General features: G+C 56.2%; 2 protein-coding genes across 9 annotated transcripts in view; one reads left to right on the top strand and one right to left on the bottom strand.

The window, feature by feature from the left end:
* Positions 1–5,655, top strand: part of NCOA3 (nuclear receptor coactivator 3) — a 43,335-nt gene extending 37,680 nt beyond the window's left edge. For both annotated transcript variants that reach the window (XM_040981355.1, XM_040981354.1), the window contains exons 19-22: positions 875–1,091; positions 1,631–1,805; positions 2,094–2,235; positions 2,581–5,655. In XM_040981355.1, coding sequence (XP_040837289.1) covers positions 875–1,091; positions 1,631–1,805; positions 2,094–2,235; positions 2,581–2,592 — 546 coding nt within the window. In that variant the 3' untranslated portion in view covers positions 2,593–5,655. The remainder of the gene's footprint in view (positions 1–874; positions 1,092–1,630; positions 1,806–2,093; positions 2,236–2,580) is intronic.
* Positions 5,656–6,447: 792 nt separating this feature from the next.
* Positions 6,448–20,398, bottom strand: part of SULF2 (sulfatase 2) — a 63,698-nt gene continuing 49,747 nt past the window's right edge. The window contains exons 6-20 of one of the 7 annotated variants that reach the window (XM_040981357.1): positions 18,801–18,976; positions 17,007–17,135; positions 15,598–15,654; positions 15,092–15,221; positions 14,241–14,448; positions 12,384–12,612; positions 12,168–12,264; positions 11,738–11,832; positions 11,185–11,244; positions 10,612–10,781; positions 10,250–10,392; positions 8,999–9,122; positions 8,009–8,042; positions 7,793–7,846; positions 6,448–7,109 (exon numbers count right to left, since the gene is read on the bottom strand). In XM_040981357.1, coding sequence (XP_040837291.1) covers positions 7,079–7,109; positions 7,793–7,846; positions 8,009–8,042; positions 8,999–9,122; positions 10,250–10,392; positions 10,612–10,781; positions 11,185–11,244; positions 11,738–11,832; positions 12,168–12,264; positions 12,384–12,612; positions 14,241–14,448; positions 15,092–15,221; positions 15,598–15,654; positions 17,007–17,135; positions 18,801–18,976 — 1,737 coding nt within the window. In that variant the 3' untranslated portion in view covers positions 6,448–7,078. Of the gene's footprint in view, positions 7,110–7,665; positions 7,847–8,008; positions 8,043–8,998; positions 9,123–10,249; positions 10,393–10,611; positions 10,782–11,184; positions 11,245–11,737; positions 11,833–12,167; positions 12,268–12,383; positions 12,613–14,240; positions 14,449–15,091; positions 15,222–15,597; positions 15,655–17,006; positions 17,136–18,800; positions 18,977–20,398 lie in introns of those variants that run through there. The other 6 variants (XM_040981358.1, XM_040981356.1, XM_040981362.1 and 3 more) reach the window with 6 other exon arrangements.

Below are 20,398 nucleotides of genomic sequence, written 5' to 3'. Positions count from 1 at the left end.
ATCCCTTGGTTTTTTAGGAACTTAAAATAACCTGTAAGCTTTTCTGCGTTCCTGGATTATGAAAACACATGTTCATTTGGTAAAATACAGTTCCAGTCTCAGTGATGGTGTGTTCTGGGAGGGAAGATCCACACTGTGTGTCTGCAGGGGTGGTGGGAGAGGGCTTCGAGTCACTGATGGGAGTGAGGCAGATGCTGTGACGGTCACCTACTGTGGATGTTGTTTAAAAACAACAAATGGTGAGATGTCTGGCTTATTGCCTTCTTGGGCCCCACTTGGAAGTACCTGTACATTTGGTAACCCGACATCCTGTAAAAGCGAGTGGGTTGCCCTACAAAGAGATGGCAAAAGTTAGTGTCTTGCAAAGGATGCCCTGAGCTGTAGAGCTGTCGGCTTCCCCACTTAGGCTCTCCTCCTCTGCCTCACTTAGCACGCAGATCCCGGCACCTGGCAGGCTCTCCTCTTCTCCCTCTGGAAGGTTTAGATGAGATTACTCAGTCTTCCCGAGTGGGTTCTTGTTCATCTGAGTGGAACCCTGGAACCCTGTCCCCTTCTTGCTCCGACCCATTGCCCCAACACGTTCTCAGTCTTCCCTTTAATGGTTTTATTTCCTGGTTCCTGAAGAGTTTGTATTCAGATTCTATCCCTAACTGTTCTGTCACTTACAGGAGTTTCTAGCTACATTGAAAACTTGACAACTTTTTTTCCCTTGGCACCGAAACCACCAACCCCTCTTTCAACCAGCTTTTCCCCAGTAGCCTAAAAGCTTTTATCATAAAGACTAGCGCGTAACACTGGGTGGTGGTTTTCCCTATCTCCTGATGTAGTGCAGGGGTCTCCTGTGTAACAGCACTGTTTTCTTGGTTGTTGGCAGGGTTTTCTTAATGCTCAGATGGCTGCCCAGCGCAGCCGAGAGCTACTGAGTCATCACTTCCGACAGCAGAGGGTAGCCATGATGATGCAGCAGCCTCAACCCCAGGCCTTCAGCCCGCCCCCCAATGTGACCGCCTCCCCCAGCATGGATGGCATCTTGGCAGGACCTGCGATGCCACAAGCACCGCCACAGCAGTTTCCGTATCCACCAAATTATGGTAAAGTGGACAGGGAATGGGCATCTTTTCCCTGGAGTAACAGTGGAAAGGACTTGAGTGTCATGAGAATAAACACCGTTCAGCCCCTCTCCTTACTTGTGTGTCGCGGTGTAGGAGAACAGGCCAGTGGCAGGAATGTACTGTGTGGGCTCTGCAGGTCCGCTGCAGGGGCACCTTAGGAGTGACACCGATTTCTCTCTAGTCCTGCCTTCGAGAGGCTCTAGGATGCTGTGGGGTTCAAGCTGAACACCCTGGATGCAGCACACCCACTTTGGGACAAGAACTCTTCCCTCTCAAGGACAGGGGTGCGAGTGGAGAAAGTCCCCTGTGCATGGCAAGGCCACTGAAGCCATGGCCTGTGGGTGACCAGACAGGGAGCCTCGGTGCCGAGCCCAGTGCTGTCTTGCCATCCTGACTAGAGGCAGGGACGCAGCCTCTTGTACTGTTCCCTTTGGGAAGGGATAATGGAGTTACTGCAGAAAGCTGATGATCTGAGAAGGACGCATGAGCAGTCATTTCTTTTTCTTCCATGTTTCAAGGAATGGGACAACAGCCGGACCCAGCTTTTGCAAGAGTGTCCAGTCCTCCGGATGCGATGATGTCATCAAGAATGGGTCCTTCCCAGAATCCCATGATGCAGCACCCTCAGACTGCACCCATGTATCAGTCCTCAGAAATGAAGGCCTGGCCATCAGGAAACCTGGCCAGGAACAGGTAAAGACCAGTGCCATCAGAAGTTAGTCCCTCCTAGTGCCAAAAGTCCAGGAAAGTAACCTGTGTGTACTTCGAGCCATGTTCGGTTGGAGGGCTCAGCAGTGTGGGTTATCGAGTGTGCCGTTTGGCTCCTGCGCGTGTGACCGGTCGGGTGCTGAGTGCAGACAGCGTGAGAAGTGGGCAGGCTCTCGGGAAAATCCTCTCCGATGTTAAAATGGTGTGATGGCCTCCATGTGTGCTCTGTGTTGCTCAAGCAACTCCGGGAGTAACAGTGCACTTTCTTTGTAGTTCCTTCGCCCAGCAGCAGTTTGCCCACCAGGGAAATCCTGCAGCGTATGGCATGATGCACATGAATGGTAGCAGTGGTCACTTGGGACAGATGACCATGCACCCAATGCCCATGTCCGGCATGCCCATGGGTCCTGACCAGGTATGCAGATGGCTCCCTTTTTCAAGAACTTTCTTGAGCTCTGAATAGAACCTTCTTCCCTCCTCTGTCATCTACAGGTTCTAAGTAGGTTTTAACTTGGGTGTCATCCTATAAATTAAAAATATGGTAATGGAAAACCAGAAATAAAGAAGGAAAAAAAACCCAAATATGTAAATTAGAAAAACTTTGGGTTTGAGGCATTTGGTGTTGCATTCTTTGATAATATGGGATCTAAGCCAGAGCCTGGGTGTAAGCCTTCATTGGAGACAAAGGGATTTTGTGTGTGTGTGTGTGTGTGTCATGCTGACAGCTTGTTTTGTTCTTGTTCTCTCTGATTGCTAACAGAAATATTGCTGACGTCTGTGGACCAGGTCCTCTGAGGTCACTGTCAGGTGACCCTGTGCAGGGACCGTCGGGAGGGAGTCGTTTGGAGTGTCCCTGTGGTTTCCGTCCAGGGCGTTGCAAGCGATGTCCGAGGTGGATGGACTTCTAAGCTGAAGCGCAGTGTCTGCCTGTGTCCTGGTGTCCAGAGGACGAGCGTGTCTGGCGTCACTCCTCCCAGGGATGCGACTCTGGAGATATGAGGTGTCACTGATCGCAAAATTCCCTCGTGTCACTTCTTTCTGCCTTGATAGCCAAAGTCTTTCAGATAGTACTATGTAGGTGGCCCGAGGACATCGAGAGACTGAGAGCAGTGTTGGACCAAGAACACAGTCGCACTCCTCCTGTGTGTTCGTCCCTACTGAGCACTTCCCTTGGAATTGGCTTTCCCTACTCGTGTCCTTAGCTGCTGGTGGCGAACACTCAGTCCCTGACGGAGATTTCGGTGTGTCCCCACGTTCTGTAATGCTTCACCTCTAGGGATTGTCACTCATGTCAGATGGCTTTGCAGAAGGGAAAATGAGACGACAGTATTTAATTGCAGCAGTAGCAAAAGTTTTACATGCTAGCGTGCAGCCGAGTGCACTTTATTTAAAACGTAAGGATAAATGCAATATTCTTGAGGTCTTGAGGAGTGAACCACATTCCTGGTTTTTGTCTAATCTGTTGGACAAGAACTATGATTTTTTTCTTTAAATACTAGTGTCACCCTTTGCCTATATGGTAGAGCAATAATGCTTTTTGAAAATAAACTTGTGAAACTCAAGGCCAGGTACTGCATTCTGAATCAGAATTTTGCAGTGTTTCTGTGAATAGTTTTTTTTTTTGTAAATATGACCTTTAAGATATTGTATTATGTAAAATATGTATATACCTTTTTTTTTTTAATCACAACAACTCATTTTTACAGAGTTTGTGAAGATAAATATTTAACATTGCTGATTTCAGTAGCTCAGTGCGGTGGGCTGCCAACACAAGAGCCCTGCCCTCAACTGTGTGGCGTGGGCGGGGACAGCGGCCGGCAGCTCTGCCTCCTCCAGCCTTTGAGGCCTCGCCCCTTTCCATCTCACACTCTAAATGCTTCTAAAAGATCATTTGCTTAAGATGTAGGCATTTTAAATTAAAAAGAAAAAAAAATCTTCTGCCAAAACCAAGCACTTTTATTAATTTAGGAGGAAAGAACGGATATGTGGAGATAAATTCTTTTTAAAAATCAGGAATCAAAAACAAGCAGTTTGATTTAAAAGAAATCTGGCTTTTTATTAGTCCATAAATGAAACAGTAGCAATTCTTTTTAATTAAGTTGTCTTTTCATCCATTCTGGGAGGATTTTGGTTGCTAGGACCCGGATCCCACGTGAGTTCCCAGGAGTGTAAGCTTGGGCGTACTTCCTGCCCTTCTGCTCGCACGACGTGGTCGTGACGTGCCCGCGAGTTATGAGTAGTGTCCCTAAATGTGGTCTGCCGGGGTCTGGATCCTGTACACCCCCTCTCCAGTTTACCCCGTCTCCTGCAGCTGCCTTTCCCCCCGACACCTGCAAACTGACTTAGGAGCAGGGGGAAAATCAAGTTTTAATTCTTTTATTAGGATTAATTAGGTTCAAAACCAATTCATAGAGCTGGGTTTTTGGAATATTTATGAATTTCAAAGATCTCTGCCAGCATCGGCATAATTTTCTAGCAATACTATAGTAATACTACAATAATTTTTTTACAGTTGTTTTTCACACCTTCAGCCAGTCTTTGTAAATGTCTGAAGGAAGGGGGGTAAGATGGCTTGATTGGGAAGAACATTGGCCCTGATGTTCCCAGAGCCACCACGAGGGGGCACTTTGTTTTTTTCCCAAGTGTATAGAGCATTTTGAGTCTCCTACCCCTTCTCCACTGGTGTTAAAAATAAAGTTGGGATTATAAGTGCATAAACTTCCCCTCATTGTACTTTTCCGGTGACCCCTTCTCCTGTCTGCGGGGTTCAGGTAGCGCAGAGGACGAGCCTGTCCTGACCAGCCGTGTCGGATGTGTTCTGTACTCCGACAGAACTCAGAACCCAGCAGGAGCTCGCCGCCTGCCCTCCTCCCTCAGGCCTGGCTCTGGGCTCACCTCCTTTTTATATGAGGGACAATTTAAATTTATTACAAGTGTTTATATTTTCTACCTATTCATCCTATTGGTGCAAACTCAAGATTTTGATTCTCTTTTGATCAGTGCCATCTTTGAGACATTTAGTTTTTTAATCTTTCTTGCCCTTTTATCTGTTTTGGATGATGCTCTTTGTACTCCTGCTGCCGGCCTCTCTCCACCCTTTCCTCACCCCTGCGCAAACCTAGGTATCTCTCTGAATGACCAGGACAAGTCCGCTTTTCATCTGCTTTTAGAAATGTGGGATATTTCCAGTACCTACCTTTTTTTTTTTGTTTTGCTGAATCCAAAGATATATAAATTTAAAATATATTTTATGAAGATCAAAATGATATAACACATACATGTTTTTTCTTTTACAAAAACAGAAGCGGCACTAATGTTCATATTAATGCCACTCTTTAAATCGCATCTGGATCAAAAGGTGTAAATATCAATACACAGTCCTGCTTAGACTCAGCGTTTACTGTCTGCAGGGGGAGAGTGGAGAGGCAGGCTCAGCTGACGAGAGCCGGCTCCTGCCCTCGCAGCTAGACGGAAGCAGCTGGAAAGAAATGAGACGGATTGCCCGTCACCCTTGCCTGTGCAGAAGCTTGGGGCAGCGTCCCCAAGCAGCGTGAGTGGCTTTCAGCCGCAGGGTCACTGCAGCAGCGGGCAGCATGTGGCCGCTTCATGATGGAAATGTCAGGCCTAGAGCAATATCTCAATTCTCAGGAATTGATTTAGAGTATTAAGAATGAATTGTGTTTCAGTCGAGTTTACATTAAGCACTGCTTTAGAATCCTTTCATCCCTCAGACCCCTGAGACCACGAGAGATGACTCCAGAAGGTCCCCTGAGCTGTGAGTGCTTCGCTGGCCATTTTAGATGTGACTGTAAATAAAGGTTTCTATTTAACGTTGGAGTCTGCCAGCTTGTTTTTGTTTTGTTTTGTAAAAGAGGTTAAAGAAGCCTATTTCAGGTCATGGTGGCAGTTTGTGCAGCATTTGGACAGGTGGCTGGGGCACTGTGGGAGCGCCCAGCTTGAGTCCTTGCCCTGGCCCCCCACACCAGCTCTCACAGGGCCTGGTGGAATTCTTGGCTCCTGGCGTTGAGCCTGGTCCAGCCTCTGTACATTTGGGGAGTGAAAGAAAATAACACCCCTTTCCACCCCCAGCCACCCCCAGGAACAAAACCCTTGGCAACTGTTGCCAGGAAGCCTAGCTTGTTTGGGACACTGCAAAAGCTAGAACTGTTGTTATGAAACGGAAGGACTTCCCAGTTGGTGAGTACACCGAGCCGGTCATGGCCAAAGCCTCCATGCTGTCTCGCATTCAAGGTTCCGGCCGCTGTCGTACACAGAGCCACCTCGGCGCACTTACCTGTGTGGTTTCTTGAAGTGTCCTACATTTTAGGAAGTATCTCCTTTGGGAAAAGGTACTTGTGGCTAGTATCTTGAATCTTTACAAAACAAACACAGCAGAACACTCCTGGGAATTAACAAAAAGTCAAACGTTTCTTCATATTTAAGCGCTGGCCATTGGCTGGGGTTTTGAACACTGTAGGGCAAAACTTCATTACAAATATGATTTACAATGGGGCAGACCAGCACCTTCATCTCTTTGCATACCTTCACAGACAGTTCTGGGCTAACAGGGGCCGCAGGGCATGGGGTCTGTGCGGTAACACAAAGCTCACAGTGGCAAGGGGTTTTCTCTGACAACTGGCCACAGGGCGTTTATTTGCACAGCACTCTGGAAAACCGGGATTTCTTATTAGATTCCTCTGTGTTCCCGTGTGGGTTACACATCAGTAGTCCCGTATATACAGCCAAGTCCATGTCCACAGCGGCAGCCGGGGCGCGCTCGGTCAGCTCGGTCCCCCTCTTGGATGCTGTTGACACGGGGCTCGCTGTCCGTAGCATCGGCAACGCGCCCCAGTCCTGCTGCCGCCGAGTCCCTTCTGTGTGACGAATCAGAATAATACGAGCATTTTAAAAACGGTTGTCTCTCCCCTAGATTCAGAAAATTTCCAGTGACTTTCACCCCTGGGGAGTTTCCAAGAGGCTGTCTGTGTTCTCCCTCACGAGCCTCCCGGGACGGTTAGTGGTGACTTTCTGGCAGGAAATGCGTTCTGTGCGGCTGGTGAGGTATAATCCTTCAAAGCAAAAGCAGGGACACGAGTGGGTTTCCCGAGGCGCTCCACTCCCGCCGGGCATCCCACAAGCGGGCTGTGTGTCGCGGGCCTCATGGCCCGCAGTCCCGGCCTGCTGAAGTCACTCGAGGGCTCTCACTGTGTGCACCCAGGCGAGGCCTCTTGGTTCTGGAGGTCCGTCTGCAGCTCGGCTTAACCTTCCCAGCCTTCCCACAGCTGTCCCCTGTGGAACAAAACACGCTGCAAGGACGCTCACTCCCTCAGGGCAGGAGGCTCTGCCAGGGGCCCTGCTACCACCTGCTGACCTTGGCTTCTGGTCCAGGGGAAGGTGGAAGGAGACGGCAGGCCCCAGAGGAGCTGGTCTGATGTTAGCAGCTAAAGAACTCACCATGCACACCCAGAAAGCAGGGAGAGGCCCAGGCATGGCAGCTCACACGTGACTACAGGTAAATTCTCTTCGCCTGTCTGCGTCTCTGAGCTTCCTCAGTGAAGCCAGAAGACCCCATTTCCCCAAGGTCCCCGTCAGCTCTACAGGACCAGTGAGGTTACCACGGTCGTCGCTGAGGGTCCCCCACGCCAACCCCTGCCTTGCTGCTTGCAGTTAGGAAGCAGTGCCGTGGGGGTGTGGGTCGGGCTTTCTGGATGCCATTGAACGAGGCTGGGTTGTACCGCTAAGCATGTGGCCCAGCACGCCCTTTGCCATCTGCAGCCTCGTTTGGCCATTCTGATACTGAAGGGCTTGTCGCCTCTTTGGTGATAGCCCGGGAGTATGCGTGGCAAGCATGACACGTGTCTCCTGGGTGTCTCCATCTTCCAGGCCTGCCGCCTCTGTCACTGTGGGAACAGCAAGGCAGCGGGCAAGGACATGCACAAGAAAAGCAACCCGCGAACCGTCCCTCAACTCACAGCGATTTGGAGGAAGGCCTCCTCATGTCTGGCCACTTTCGACGCTGAAACTGCCTACATTTCCAAGTGTCAAAAAGAAAAGGAATGTTATCACCAAGAGAGCCGTTCCCAAAGAGCTACACACACAAGGTATCCCGGGTGCCAGCCGTCCTGCGTGGAGCAGCAGGGTGGGCTGGGATGGCGCTTTCCCTAGGGGCAAAGGACAAAACGCAGTACCTGTATTGTTCATAGCTGCCTCCATCTTTGAGTCCTAGAGGAGGAAGTAAGTAGAAAAAGAAGAGTTGAGACCAGTCACAAACTACCTGTTCAATGAACAAATCCCACCAACCCAGAAAGCCTCCTGAAGGCTTTCACCACGATCCTGGAAGCCAAGGGCCCTGGGAAAGGCAGGCAGAATGGAGATGCCACTGTGGCTGGGTCCTCGGGAAGGTCCCATGGGGAATGGGCGGGGTCGAGTGCATGGGTTTTTGGAGCCTGCCCAGTGAGCTCGCTGTACTTGTCCATAATGAAGGTCAGCTGTCAGGGCTGTCAGGGCTGTCCGGGCCTTAGCGTAGGCATCTAGAGCCCTTGGCACTGGTGCACTGCTCAATTCCCGGCCGTTCTGATCACCAAGGGGGCCCTTGACAGGTGCAGGTTAGGGTCCACTGAGAAGCCGGGGTCACCCCAGTTCCCAGAGAACAGTAAGGCCACGTCTCTCTCCTCTTGACTCAGACTGACAGCAACGGCTGCGTCCTTCCTCCCAAGTCACTTGGTGCTCTGTTGACCAGAGATACCCTCCTGGGGGAGGGACAGGGGCCCCGGGTCTGCCTTGGCTGCTCCCTCTGTGCTTGCTGTGCCCAGTTAAGAGGGCACTTCTCCCTTTCTCACAAAGGGTGGGGGTGCAAAAGGCAGTCTTAAAATACCTAGTTGGCATCCTTATCTTAGCACTGTCCAACTGGCTCAAGGTTCCCTCACCCCACATTCTGTGGACTTCATTTTCCACCCTCCCTGCTCCCAGCTGTGTCCCTACAATCCCCTCGCCCATGAAGCCACTGGGATGTCCCTTCCAGGTGGAGACCATCTCACTGCCCAGGCCCTCCCAGTTCCCGAGGCCCTCAAAGGACAGAATCTCAGCCCCACTGTGGCCTTCATGGCTCCTCACAGGATTACACCTCCTGTCTCCCATGCTTCCCTCAGCCCCTGCCCTGGCCCGGGGTGGCTGCTCACCTAGGTCCATGTTCCGGGTGCGGGGGTTGCACTGCTTGGAGCCCTTGCACCCCCTCAGCTCCATGAGCTGCACGTGGAGCTGGTTAAGCACATCCCTGTCCAGGGTGTTGACGGCGTTCATCAGCTGAGTGGGAAGAAGGTGGCCAAGGAGATGAGACGGGGGCTCCCATCCCAACTCCCACACCTCTGGCATGCAGGTGCTGGGGAGGTGGGGTCTGCTCCCCGACCTCTACTGTAGCCACAAGGGGGAGCGTTTGAGGAGGTGAGGATGTTTCCATTTCCAGACCCACTAGATCGTGTCTATGGGGGCCAGTGCTCCGGTCACGGGGTTAAGCCTTTTCCCTGCGAGTACTGCTTGAGTGCTGGCTGCTCTGCTGCCGATCCAGCTCCCTGCTAACGCACCTGGGAAGGCAGCAGCAGACGGCTCAAGTGCTTGGGGCCCTACCAGCCATGTGGGAGACCCAGGTGGAGTCCCAGGCTCAGCACTGGCCATTACAACCATTTGGGGGATGAAAGAGAAAAACAAAACAAAAATCACATCAGCGTACTTCCTTGCAAGGCACTGGCCAGGTAGCTTCCCTTCCTAGCCTTGGTTGGAAGGACAGGTCTGGGAGCTCCTGGTGATGGACCCAACTATTTCCTCTGCTAGCCTTTTTGGTAACAGGGCTGACCCCTGAGTAGGAAGGTAGGCCGCCTGTATGGCGACCAGAGCAGTGGATCGGCAGACACTGGCAATGCACAGCTCATGCAGGAAAGGTTCTAGGCATGGGCTGGCATGGCACACACAGGGTGAAGCTGCCTCTGACACAGACATACCATCCTGGGGTGCTGGGTCGAGTCCTACCCCCTGTTGCTTTGATCCAGCTCCCTGCTGGCTTTGGCCTGGGCTAGACCTGCCTAAGGGAGCCATGAGGGGAGTGAACCAGCTGGTGAAGATGCCTTCTCTCCCTTCCTCAATGTTCTTTTAAAAATGTAAAGTCTTCTTAAAATTCAGGTTTTTCTTTAAGGGTGGAAGGATAGACGGCCCCAAGGCTACATGACAGAAACTGCCTCCCTTACGCCTCACGTGTCCCAGTCGCTCTGTTGGGGCTCCTGTGTTCCCCACGTGTGCCCTGGGCAGTTCTCCATGGCTTCCTGACTCTTGGGAGACTCGGTGGGACGACGTGGGAAAAGCACCGTCACCTCCTCAGGGGTGCAGCACGTGCTGGTGGTACCCTCCGCCTCCGCCCCCATCTCTGCTGCCGTGTGTACCTGGTAGGGGTCGGTGTTGAGGTCGAAGTACTCGAGGAAGCCCGTGGCGAATTCACAGAAGAGGAAGTTGTGGGTCTCATTGATGGTCCTCAAGCACCAGTACGTGTTGTTGTTGGCGCTGGTGCAGGCGCAGAAGGGCCCCACTGCCAAGGAGTGTGCCAGCAGGACATGGCCGTGGCTGCCAGGAATGCCATCCCTACTCCCCCTCCCCCCCCCGCCGCCAGCTCCTCGAATGCCAAGTGCTGGCGTGGACAAGCACCGCGGATCCCAGACATTGGGAAGTGCCCCTGAGCGACCTCCCTCCCTGAACTCCCATGGCCCTTGGGGTCCCAGGCCGCCCTTCCCTGCCCGGGCTTGCTCACACGTCCACAGTGGGGCCGTCTGCCAGTGCTGGTTGTCGTGGGTGAAGCATGTAAGACCAGGCATGCTGCATGTATCATTGTTCTGCAGGCGCTTGAGCAGCTTGCGCAGCTTCTTCTTGCGTTTCTGTTCCCGCAGCAGCCACACCTTGTCCTTCTCCTGCAGTCCCTTCCTGGGGGCACATGGGGTGCAGGCCTGGGGCCTCAGTAATCCGCACCTGTGTGTTTCCCTTGGCCCTAGAGCACTGGCACAGCCATCCAGGGTTCGCCACTGCTGGTCCAGGCAGCGCCGGGCCCAGAACGGGGTCTCTTCGCTGCCTGTGGCCTGTGTTGGACCCTGAGGCGGCAGCAGGTCAGAAGGGGGTGGCTCCTGGGACCCCACTCATCCCCCCTCCTTCCCGAGTCCTGCCCCTGCTCGCTCCTGGACTTGTCTGCATCTTGCCACAAGGGGGCGCATGGAGACCTGCTCAGGCGCCCAGGGCAGCCACACTGCTATGGCAGGGGGCTAGGGCTCGGCTTTGCTTGTCACAGCAGTGGCCTCAGGGGCGTCTGCATCTTGACACAGCTCTCTCTTACCTGAAAGGATGCAGGCTGGAGCCCTTGTGCTTGAGGCGGCCTTTGTGCTGGTTGTGGTAGCTGAAACAGATGCCCAGCCCAGGTCTCAGTCCCTTGCAGGGCCAGCTGGGGTCCCCCGGACACCCCACCATGCAAATGGGGTAGGGCGGCCTGCTTGATGGGCTCTTCTAGGTCAAGTGGGGTGTCCCCTGCTGGGGAAGATGAGGCCAGGGCCAGGTGTGGCTTAGGTGGCGTCCCTTCCACCTGTCCACCCCGAGCATGGTGAGGACAGCACTAGGTGAGGCAGGGGCATGCAGGCTTTTCCAGAAGCCCAGCTCCAGCACTGGCTCAGGTGCTGCTGGACAGAGCTGCTGCAGACTCAGATGTTTAGTGGGCCTCGAGCCCTGGGGGTAGCTTCCGGAAGGGCCATCAGGGCAGCTCTGCCACCTCGCGTGGGTGCTGCAGGCCCAGCTGGCTGGGGGTATAACTCGGTACTGTCCTTGGTTCATCCAAGGCCAAGAGGCAGGGGGCAGAAGAGTAACCCAGAGCACCCAGGGCCCTGCCGCCTCCTCACCTGATCTTGGGGCAGTCGCATTCCTCCGGCCGCTTCTTCTTCAGGTGGCCTCGGACTTCCCGCAGGTTCTTTATTTTGTTCTGCAGGGTTTCGATCTGAGGAGGGGAGCAAGAGAGGCAGCCTTGAAACGGCCGAGGCCAGGCGGGCGAGGCAGCCATGGTCTGAGAGAGCCGCAGTTGGCCTCACCGCCTGAGCTTGGTGGTGGCAGCAGCGGGAGCAGCAGGACCCGCCGCCGAGGCTCCCTCTGCCGAAGGAAGCCCCCTCTCCTCACACCAGGCTCCAGCGAAGGAGCAGGACTGTCCTGCCCACCGAGAGCTCCCCCGTCCCCCTAGGCTTGTGCCAAGGACAAGCCGTAATACAGGCATCTCGCCAGGGGTGCTGGGATACCGTGGCCCCCCACGGGGTGCTCGCTGAGCCCCCACCTGCTCACCTCGTGGTCAATGTGCAGCTTGTGATCCTTCCACGCCTGCAGGGACTTGTACAGGTCCAGGTCGCACTGGACTGTATCGTTTTCTAGGATATAGCACCTGCTCGAGAGATGGGACACGCGCGGCTCTCAGGGGGATGTGTCCAGGGCCAGAGAGGTGTGGGCAGCTGGCACCAGCGCCCACTGTGCCCCTCAGCCCCGACCTCTGCCTGCACTCACCGATGTGTCACTTTGATGGGATTGGGGGATGAGTAGTCTGGAAGGCCGCCGGTGCCACTGAAGTCCCCCCCGTCCTTGTCGTCCTGTTCCTCGGGAGCCCCTGGCCAGTGCCTCTTGGTGAGGTTGCGGGGCTGGGAGGTGCCAGCCAGGCCCACATGGTACACCTTGCCATCCACCTCAATGGGCACAGAGCGGATGGAGCGACTGCGTGTGTAGCTGGCCTTGTACTCTGTGTGGGAGCGAGAGTCTGGTTAGGGGGGCTGGGATGGGCTGGTTGGTGTCTCCAGGCAGGTCCTCCACCACAGGCACCTGCCCCCAGATGAGGCAGCTACGACAAGTCCAGACCACGGTAAGACACTCAGCCCTTAAGGGGATGAAGCCTTGGGCAAAGTGCAGGGTGGTTACCCGTGGCCCGAGGCCTCGCATGGGAGCTGTCCGAGACACACGGCTGTGGGTGCCAGTGCTGGGGAAGAGAAAGGCTTGTTTCACACACACGTGGGCATTGGAGTGAGGGTGCAAAGGTCTTGAGAGAGGGGACTTCCAAGGCAATGTTAGGACAGGCATTCTCACATCACAGTGCCCAGGTTATGCATCTAACTGGTGCCATGTGGGGGATCCAGGATCAGCTGGTTCCTGGGTTCACTGTACGGCCATCTGGAGAGCGAGCCAGCAAATGGAAGAGCTCTGCCTCTTGCTTCGTAACTACCTTTGAAATAAATATTCAAAAGCAAAATATTCAAAAGCAAAAATGAACAGGAGAGCTGTCTTGTGGCCCAGGCTCCACAGGGCTAGGGTGGGCAGAAGCCTGCAGCGTAGTGGGTCCTGCCAGCTCTGCCCTCTTCCTGTTATAAAACACTGCCAACTTCCTGTTTCAGTCTGGCCCATTAGGGCTGGCAGCCAGGGAAGCCTAGGCTTCGGCTGCGTCCCAGGTGACCACTAGAGGGCGACCAAGCAGGGCTGCCTGGAGGTGGGCGGCAGAGCCGTCTTCACTCCTCGGGCCCTTGGGGCGGATGTTGTGTGGATCACAGGGGCCACAGCAGGCAGAGAACGGGTCATCAGAGCAGATGCTGTGTGGCTCCCCTGCTGGGAGGTCTCTATGGGGGGGCCTTAACTTCGCCAGGGAAGCAAAAGGCGCAGGCTGGCATGGGGGCGCTCAGAGGGTCGGCTTTGCAAGCGCTGGGGCTCTGGTGGTGACTGACCACTCTTAGCACTGCTCAACGCAACTTCCTAAACTTCCAGTCACCCCGTAAGGGTGTTCAATGCCGTGAAGACAAAGAACTCACGCCTCCAGTTCAGCCAGGGGAAGGGAAATGGGCCACGCCAATCAGCAGCCTCTGCATCCAAGCACTGTGATGTGGGTCTCCCAGGCAGCAGCTTAACCCACAGCACCACCACCCCTGACCCCCGCATGGTACTGCTGGGAGCTGGGTTTGAGTTCCAGCTCTGTGAACGTGCACCCAGGCAGCTAGTGGTGCTGGCTCAGGCAGTCGGCTTTGCCACCCATGGGGAACACCGGGGTCGAACTCCAGCTTGTGGGAGCTCACACCCCCCTGGCCAGCCATGGCCGAGGCTCTGAACACAAGTCACACCTCACCTCTCTCAGGGTCTCCTGTTACCACCCTGTCTGTGTGCAGGGGGTCCAGCCCATGCCTGTCCCCCAAAAGAGACCCTCGCTGATCTTCCCAGCATGCCCCAGGCCATTAGCCAACTTCACATCTTGTCTACTGCTTGCTGCCCATGCTGGCGTGGGCGGCTGGTGCAAACTTTGGCTGTGGCCCTGGCGATGGAGTAATGGGGCATCTTTTTGGGCACTTGGCTCTACTGTACCACCCACCACGCCCAGGCCTCCACACTTACTCTTCTTGAAGAACTTCTTGTGGCGTCCGGCCAGGCTGAGCTTGTAGTCCCCACCACTGTCGCAGGTGCAGGTCTCGCTGCCCTGCCCGTAGTACTTGGGCACAAGGTTGGAGAGCGCCCTGCCGCCGCCACCGCCGCCGAAGCGCATGGGGCCCTTGCACTTGTGCAGCTTCAGCCTGCCCGTGGCGTCCTCCACACACTGCCACTTCTGTGGGACACAGCGGGCTCAGCTGCATGTTGGCCAGTTCCGGGTGCCCACACCCAGGCCCTGGCCCTCCCCTGAAATCCGCAGCACCCTCGCCCAGGCTGCCCCTTGTGTCTAGCGCAGCTGGAGGCCCCTCTGGTTCTCTGCTCCAGCGTTACCTTCATGAAAACCCACATCCCCAGGACCAGACAAGTGCATGCGGTTGAGGTGCACGCCACCTGTTGCTCCAGTCCAAAAACCCAACAGGAGCACTTTTTAACTCCCTCTCCTGTTAACCGCTTTCTCCCCCAAGCTATAGCTCCCAGCAGCAGGATTCTGAGCCCTGCCTTCTGCACCTGCTCCACCTACCAATCGGACAAGACCCAGATCTGCTCCCTCGTGTGCGATATCCGGGGTGTGCCCCGAGTCAGCACAGACAGGTGGAAGGGCCTGCCCTGAGCCACCCCAGCCCTGGCTTATTCCCTCCCTTCTCTGCCAGGCCCCACTCACCCTGCCCCCCTGTGTGCCTGTGCCCAGGCCAGGTGACCCACACTTCCTGCCTCTGCCGCCCTTCCCACTGCTGCACACATAAGTGGGCGGTGGGCACTGGCCTCGGCTGCCCTTGGAGGCCCCAGGGCACGGGTGGGAGGGTGGCAGCACGTCTCACCTGCCCCAGCTGCTCACACGCCGTCTGGTACTCAGCGCGCTGGCACAGGTCCTTCACGCGCTGGTACCTGGGCAGGAAGTTCTCCTCCTGGGCATCGACCTTGTCGCTGTCACGCTTGTGCAACAGTTTGCTGGGGGGGAGGGGGGGACGGGACAGCAGGTGCGAAGCTCGCTTTGGAGCCTGCTGACGGGTGCATCCTCCCTGGTGGGGTGCAGGTGCAGCCTGACCCCAGTCCAACTTAGAGACCGGGTGCTACCGAGGCAGCACATGACGGTAAGGAGTCTAGGACCCAGGGAAGCTGCTGTGCAGCTGGGGGGGCCACGCAGGTGTGTACACGTGGCCCGCACACGGACTCCCACCCACCCACAGGGAAAGCACGTGGGCTTCACTCGTGGCTGGGGCTTAGGACGCAGTACCCTTGTCCTTGCCACCCTCATGTGGTGACATCTCTGATGCCCTGGGATATGGGGCCACTTAAATCTGCACCCCCAGAACCTGGCACTCACCCCCTTTCGACTAGAAAGGAGTCCCGCCAAACCCTCATTTTCTTCTTCAAGTGAAACCTGCAGAAAGCACACATCCAGCTCTTAGCCACCAGCACCTAGGGCATCTCGGTGTCTGCAGCAGGGCCACGGCACCCCCTGGTGGTCGACACTGCACACAGCAGCTGTCTGGGGACCGGTCTTCTGCTCTGTGATCCCGCAGGCCCTTGCAGCGCTGCCACGCCCCAGGGATGGGAGTTAGGGGAGACTCACGGGCTGAGAAAGATGCCGCCATGGCCTGCACCCCACCAGCTCCAAGGGTCCCAACTCCCACTAGTGTCCTCCATACCCATCCACGGGCCTCATGACTGGGTGGGGAGGCTATCTGGAGGCAGGGCCCCTCAGGGCAGTCACCTGTGCAGACACACAGCCTGGGTCCTGGAGGAGGCCACGGCCGCAAGAGGTGCAGCCAGAGGCGGACCCGGCGCCTGGAAGCCAGAAGTCGGGAACAGTTACGGCGCTGGCCGCCAGGTGTTGCTGTGGCCACACAGTAGCCATGGTTCCAACTTCCCATTCTGCCCTGATTCAGCCCACCTGGTTGTCACTGCCAGGCACATGGGGGTCTGCCTTCCCAGAGCCACGCCCAGACCGGTCAAGATGGTCCCATCTCTGGGACTCCAATTCCGGAAGTTCCCAAAAGACACTACATGGGCGGTGTGGCACAGCTTGGGGTGCTGGGGCTCCAGTCTCAGTTCTACTTCAGATCTGGCTTCCTGCTGTGTGTCCTGGGGGGCAGCAGACGATGGCCCAAGGACCTGGGTCCCCGCCACCCACAGGAAGACCCAGGTGGAGTTCCAGGCTGCTGGCCTTGACCTGGCCGGGCTCTGCTTGTTGGGAGCACTTGGAGAGTAAACCAGTAGACTTGATCTCGTTTGGACTCTTTTTAGGGATTGTCTTACTTATTTGAAAAGGTAGAGTGATAGAAAAAGAGCTCTTCTGTCACCAGTTCATTCCCCAAATGGCTGAGATAGTCAGAGGTGGGACAAGCCGAAGGGCTGTTAGCAGGGAGCTGGATCAGAAGTGGGGGTCTGACCAGAGCTCACGTGAGATGTGCCCTCAAAGGCAGCAGCTTAATGGGCCGTGCCCCCACACCGGCCCTCTGCCTTCCAAAGAGCTGAAATACAATGAACTATGGCTGATAATGCTGCCCACCTCACTGAACCCCGAGGACCACCATGACTGACCGCCAGACCCCCCACCTGGCGCAGCTCCAGAGCAGGAAGGACTGCCTGCCCGTGGGGAGTGCTCACGGTGTCCTGGAGCAGGGCACCCTTCTCTGATGGCAGGTGGGGCTAGGGGAGGACCTGGGCAGTGGCAGCCTGACCTCCCGCGACCGGGCATCCTCCCGCGACCGGGCATCCGCCACCCCTCACCGGTTCCCCGGCCGCTCGGTGTCCAGCAGTTTGAGGATGGATTTCCCGTCCATGTCTGCGGGGATATCCAGGCCCGCGATGTCCAGGATGGTGGGGGCCAGGTCGATGTTGAGGACGATGTGGGGGTTCCTGGGGAGGCAGAAGAGGGGAAACACTTGGCTCTCTGGGCAGTGGTAGCTAGGGGAGGGGGGCACCCAGCCCTGCTTCGGAGAGGAACAGCTGCAGAGAGGGGCTGCCCCCGGAGGACACCTGCCACCCCCAGCTCTGCCCTGGGTGCTCCTGCCTGACGGGACAGAGCACAGGCCAGGCAATTAGGCCTGCCTGTCCTCCCCACCTCACCCTGACCTTAACAGATCCTCTGGGGCCTCCGAGACCAACAGCAGCCCCCTTACTGAGCCCAGACAGGCCTGGCACAGCCCGGACTCAGAACCTCTTGCTGGTTCCTGTGTCTTGAAGGTTCTCCCCTGTGTCCCTCAAAGTGGCCCCCTGACTCACAGCAATCACAGGAACATGGCTGGTTTAGAAGCCACCACACACCCACCCTGGCAGGGATGCCCGAGGGCAGCAGGTGAGACCAGCTGTGGGCGTCATGTGCTCAGCTTGCACCTGCCCTACCCCTACCCAGGGTGCTTCCAGGCAAGACGGCCTGGGTGCCTGGGTGCCTGGGCAGCAGACACCCATACACGCCGCCCTGTGAGACCACACGTTCTGCAGCACAGGGACGCATGTGTGAAGCCCTTCCCAGACTCCCTTTCCGTGGCTACCGACAGAGTCCATGCTGTAGGAAGGCCAATGCCAAGGCCACTGCTGCAGCCCCAGCACTGGCATGCTTGCAACATACAGCAGGTCCTTGAGAAGTATCTGCTGAGGGATCGCCACTGCCAGCTCTCAGACACCCAGTAGCTCCCCCTCGTCTGTGTGGGGTGTAGGCCAGGGTCCTAGAAACCATAGCACAGCCTCCAACACAGGCCACACCACAGTGGCCATACTCAGGGCGTCCTCAGTAGCTCGGATTGTCTCTGTCCCCAGGGAGTGATCCCAGAGCAGCACGTGGTGTGGCACAGTGGGTGAAACCCACTAGCCTTCCTTCCCTTACCATGTGGCCCTGGGCAGCCAAACCCCTGCACGTGTCCGGGTCCTCTATCAATCAGGGCTGTAACTGCACCTTGTTCAGTAAGAACTTGGGCAAGTGACATGGCCGCCAAGCGCTTAGTCCAGGCACAGGTCACAAGGGTGATTGCAGCACCCTGCTGGCGGGGACACAGAAGCCACGGGACGAGCTCAGCCCACACTCGGCTCCCAGGGCCACAGGTACATGTGAGAGAAGAGGCCCTCTGTGCCAGGGCAGTCAGGAGTGAGCCCCTGCCAGCTCCAGGTACTCCCTGCTCATGCCCTTAACAGCAATCGCTCTGCCTTCCGGAAACCCCATTCCACCTGCTCTTACAACAGCCGTGGCTGCTGCTCCCTTCTGCCCCCTGGCACTGACACTGCAGGTGCCAAGGGGAGCCCAAGGGGAGCGGCCCACGTGGTGCCAGGGCGAGGCTAGGCGGGGGAGCCGGCTCAGCTCATGTCAGCAATAACCCTCCACCTGGGCCTGACAACTGCCCACGCCCAGAACTGAATTCCACACACACCCCCACACACCCTAGGCTCCTGGGTTTTCTGGCCGGCAGCCCTTGCCCAGGCGTGTGCCACTCCCAGTGGCACACGCTGCTCCACAGAGTTCGGTCACACGTGGGAGGGTCCGCCCCGGGCAGTCCGGAATAGGCTGCGGGTGCAGGGCGGGGCACTTACAGTGAGCCAGCCTCCACGTTGGGGCCCCGCACGTAGAACGGCACTCGGATGTCGAACTCATAGGGCATGGACTTGCCCTTGACCAGGCCGAACTGGCCGATGTGGTAGCCATGGTCGGCGGTGTACACGAGGTAGGTGTTGTCCAGCTCGCCTGTCTCGAGCAGCATATTGTAAATCTGCAACATGGGCCGGGGTGAGACCTGGAGGAAGCTCCCGGCTCCGGATGGGCCTGGCCCCCTCAGCCATCTGTAGACTCATCTGTTTCTCTGTCTCTGGGATTCTGCCTTTCAAATACATGTATATATAATCTTAGGGAGAAAGTTTACATCTTTAAAAAATTATATTTGAGGGCCTGGAATAGTAGCCTAGCGGCTAAAATCTTCACCTAGCATGAACTGGAATCCCATATGGGCACTGGTTCATATCCTGGCTGCTTGTCTCCCATCCAGCTTCTTGTTTATGGCCTGAGAAAGCAGTGGAGGATGGTCCAAAGCCTTGGGACCCTGCACCTGCGTGGGAGACCCAGCGGAACCCCCCGGCTCCTGGCTTTGGATTGGCTCGGCTCTGACTGTTGCAGCCAATTGGGGAGTGAACCTGCAGATCTCCTTTTGTCTGCAAATCTGCCTATCCAAAGAAATACAAATAAATCTTTATTGCCCATGAGATCCAGGGTGGGCCAGGCTGAAGCCAGGAGCCGGGAACCCAACCCAGGTCTCACAGCAGGTCGCAGGGACTCAAGGACTTGAGCCAGCACCTGCTGCCTCCCGGAGTGTACGTGAACAGGCAGCTGGGGTCAGGGTCCCCAGGGCACAGCCTCAAGGAAGGGGGTGCTGGTCCCCGTGGTGCTCAGAGTGTGGGACCCACACTGGGTGGCTGCATGAGCACAACTGTGACCGCCGTACATGGATAAGCAGTGTGCCACCCGTGTCCATGTGCCAGAACGCTGTTCAGCAATAAGCAGGGCTGGATCCTACCACAGGCCACACTCTAGAACCACCTCGAGACAGCAGGGAGTGCCACAGGCCTCTCAGTGGGCAGCTGCACTGGCGTGGAACGTGCAGAATGGTAGGTCCCTGGGTGGGGGACACTACTGGTCTAGGCCTAGCACTGCACGGAGAAGAGGATGTGATGTGAGTACAGGAGGTGCACGCTTGAGCTGGGTGGGTTGCACGGTGGGTACATTAAGTCTCAATGAAGCTGTTAGCAAAATGCACATGGGGATGGCCAGAGGGGTGGCAGTTACGCCTCTGCGTGGGACTCCACATCCCATGCTGGGGGGCCTGGGTTCAAGTCCTGCCTCTGCTCCTGACTTTCAATTTCCTGCCAATATGGAGCGCAGAAGGCAGCAGGTGTTGGTTCAAGTTGTTGGGCCCTTGAGTCCCTGGCTCCGGGCTCCCACCCCATCTTGGCCCTGACTGCTGTGGGTGTTCAGGGGAGTGAGCCAGTGGATGCGAACCCTCTTTCTGCTCATCAAGCAAATAAATAAATGCTGAGAACATGTACACATAAACACCCACAGAGGAGCCTTGTGTCCACAGGGCTGTGCGGATGTGGGAGGCTGTGGTTTGTGCTTGGACTGCGTGGAGCGCCTCCCCAGG

This window comes from Ochotona curzoniae, unplaced genomic scaffold, assembly GCF_017591425.1.
Source record: "Ochotona curzoniae isolate NIBS_2020 unplaced genomic scaffold, NIBS_Ocur_1.0 contig_3520, whole genome shotgun sequence".
NCBI classification, from domain to species: Eukaryota; Metazoa; Chordata; class Mammalia; order Lagomorpha; family Ochotonidae; genus Ochotona; species Ochotona curzoniae.
This window is presented reverse-complemented; position numbering and strand designations above follow the sequence as displayed.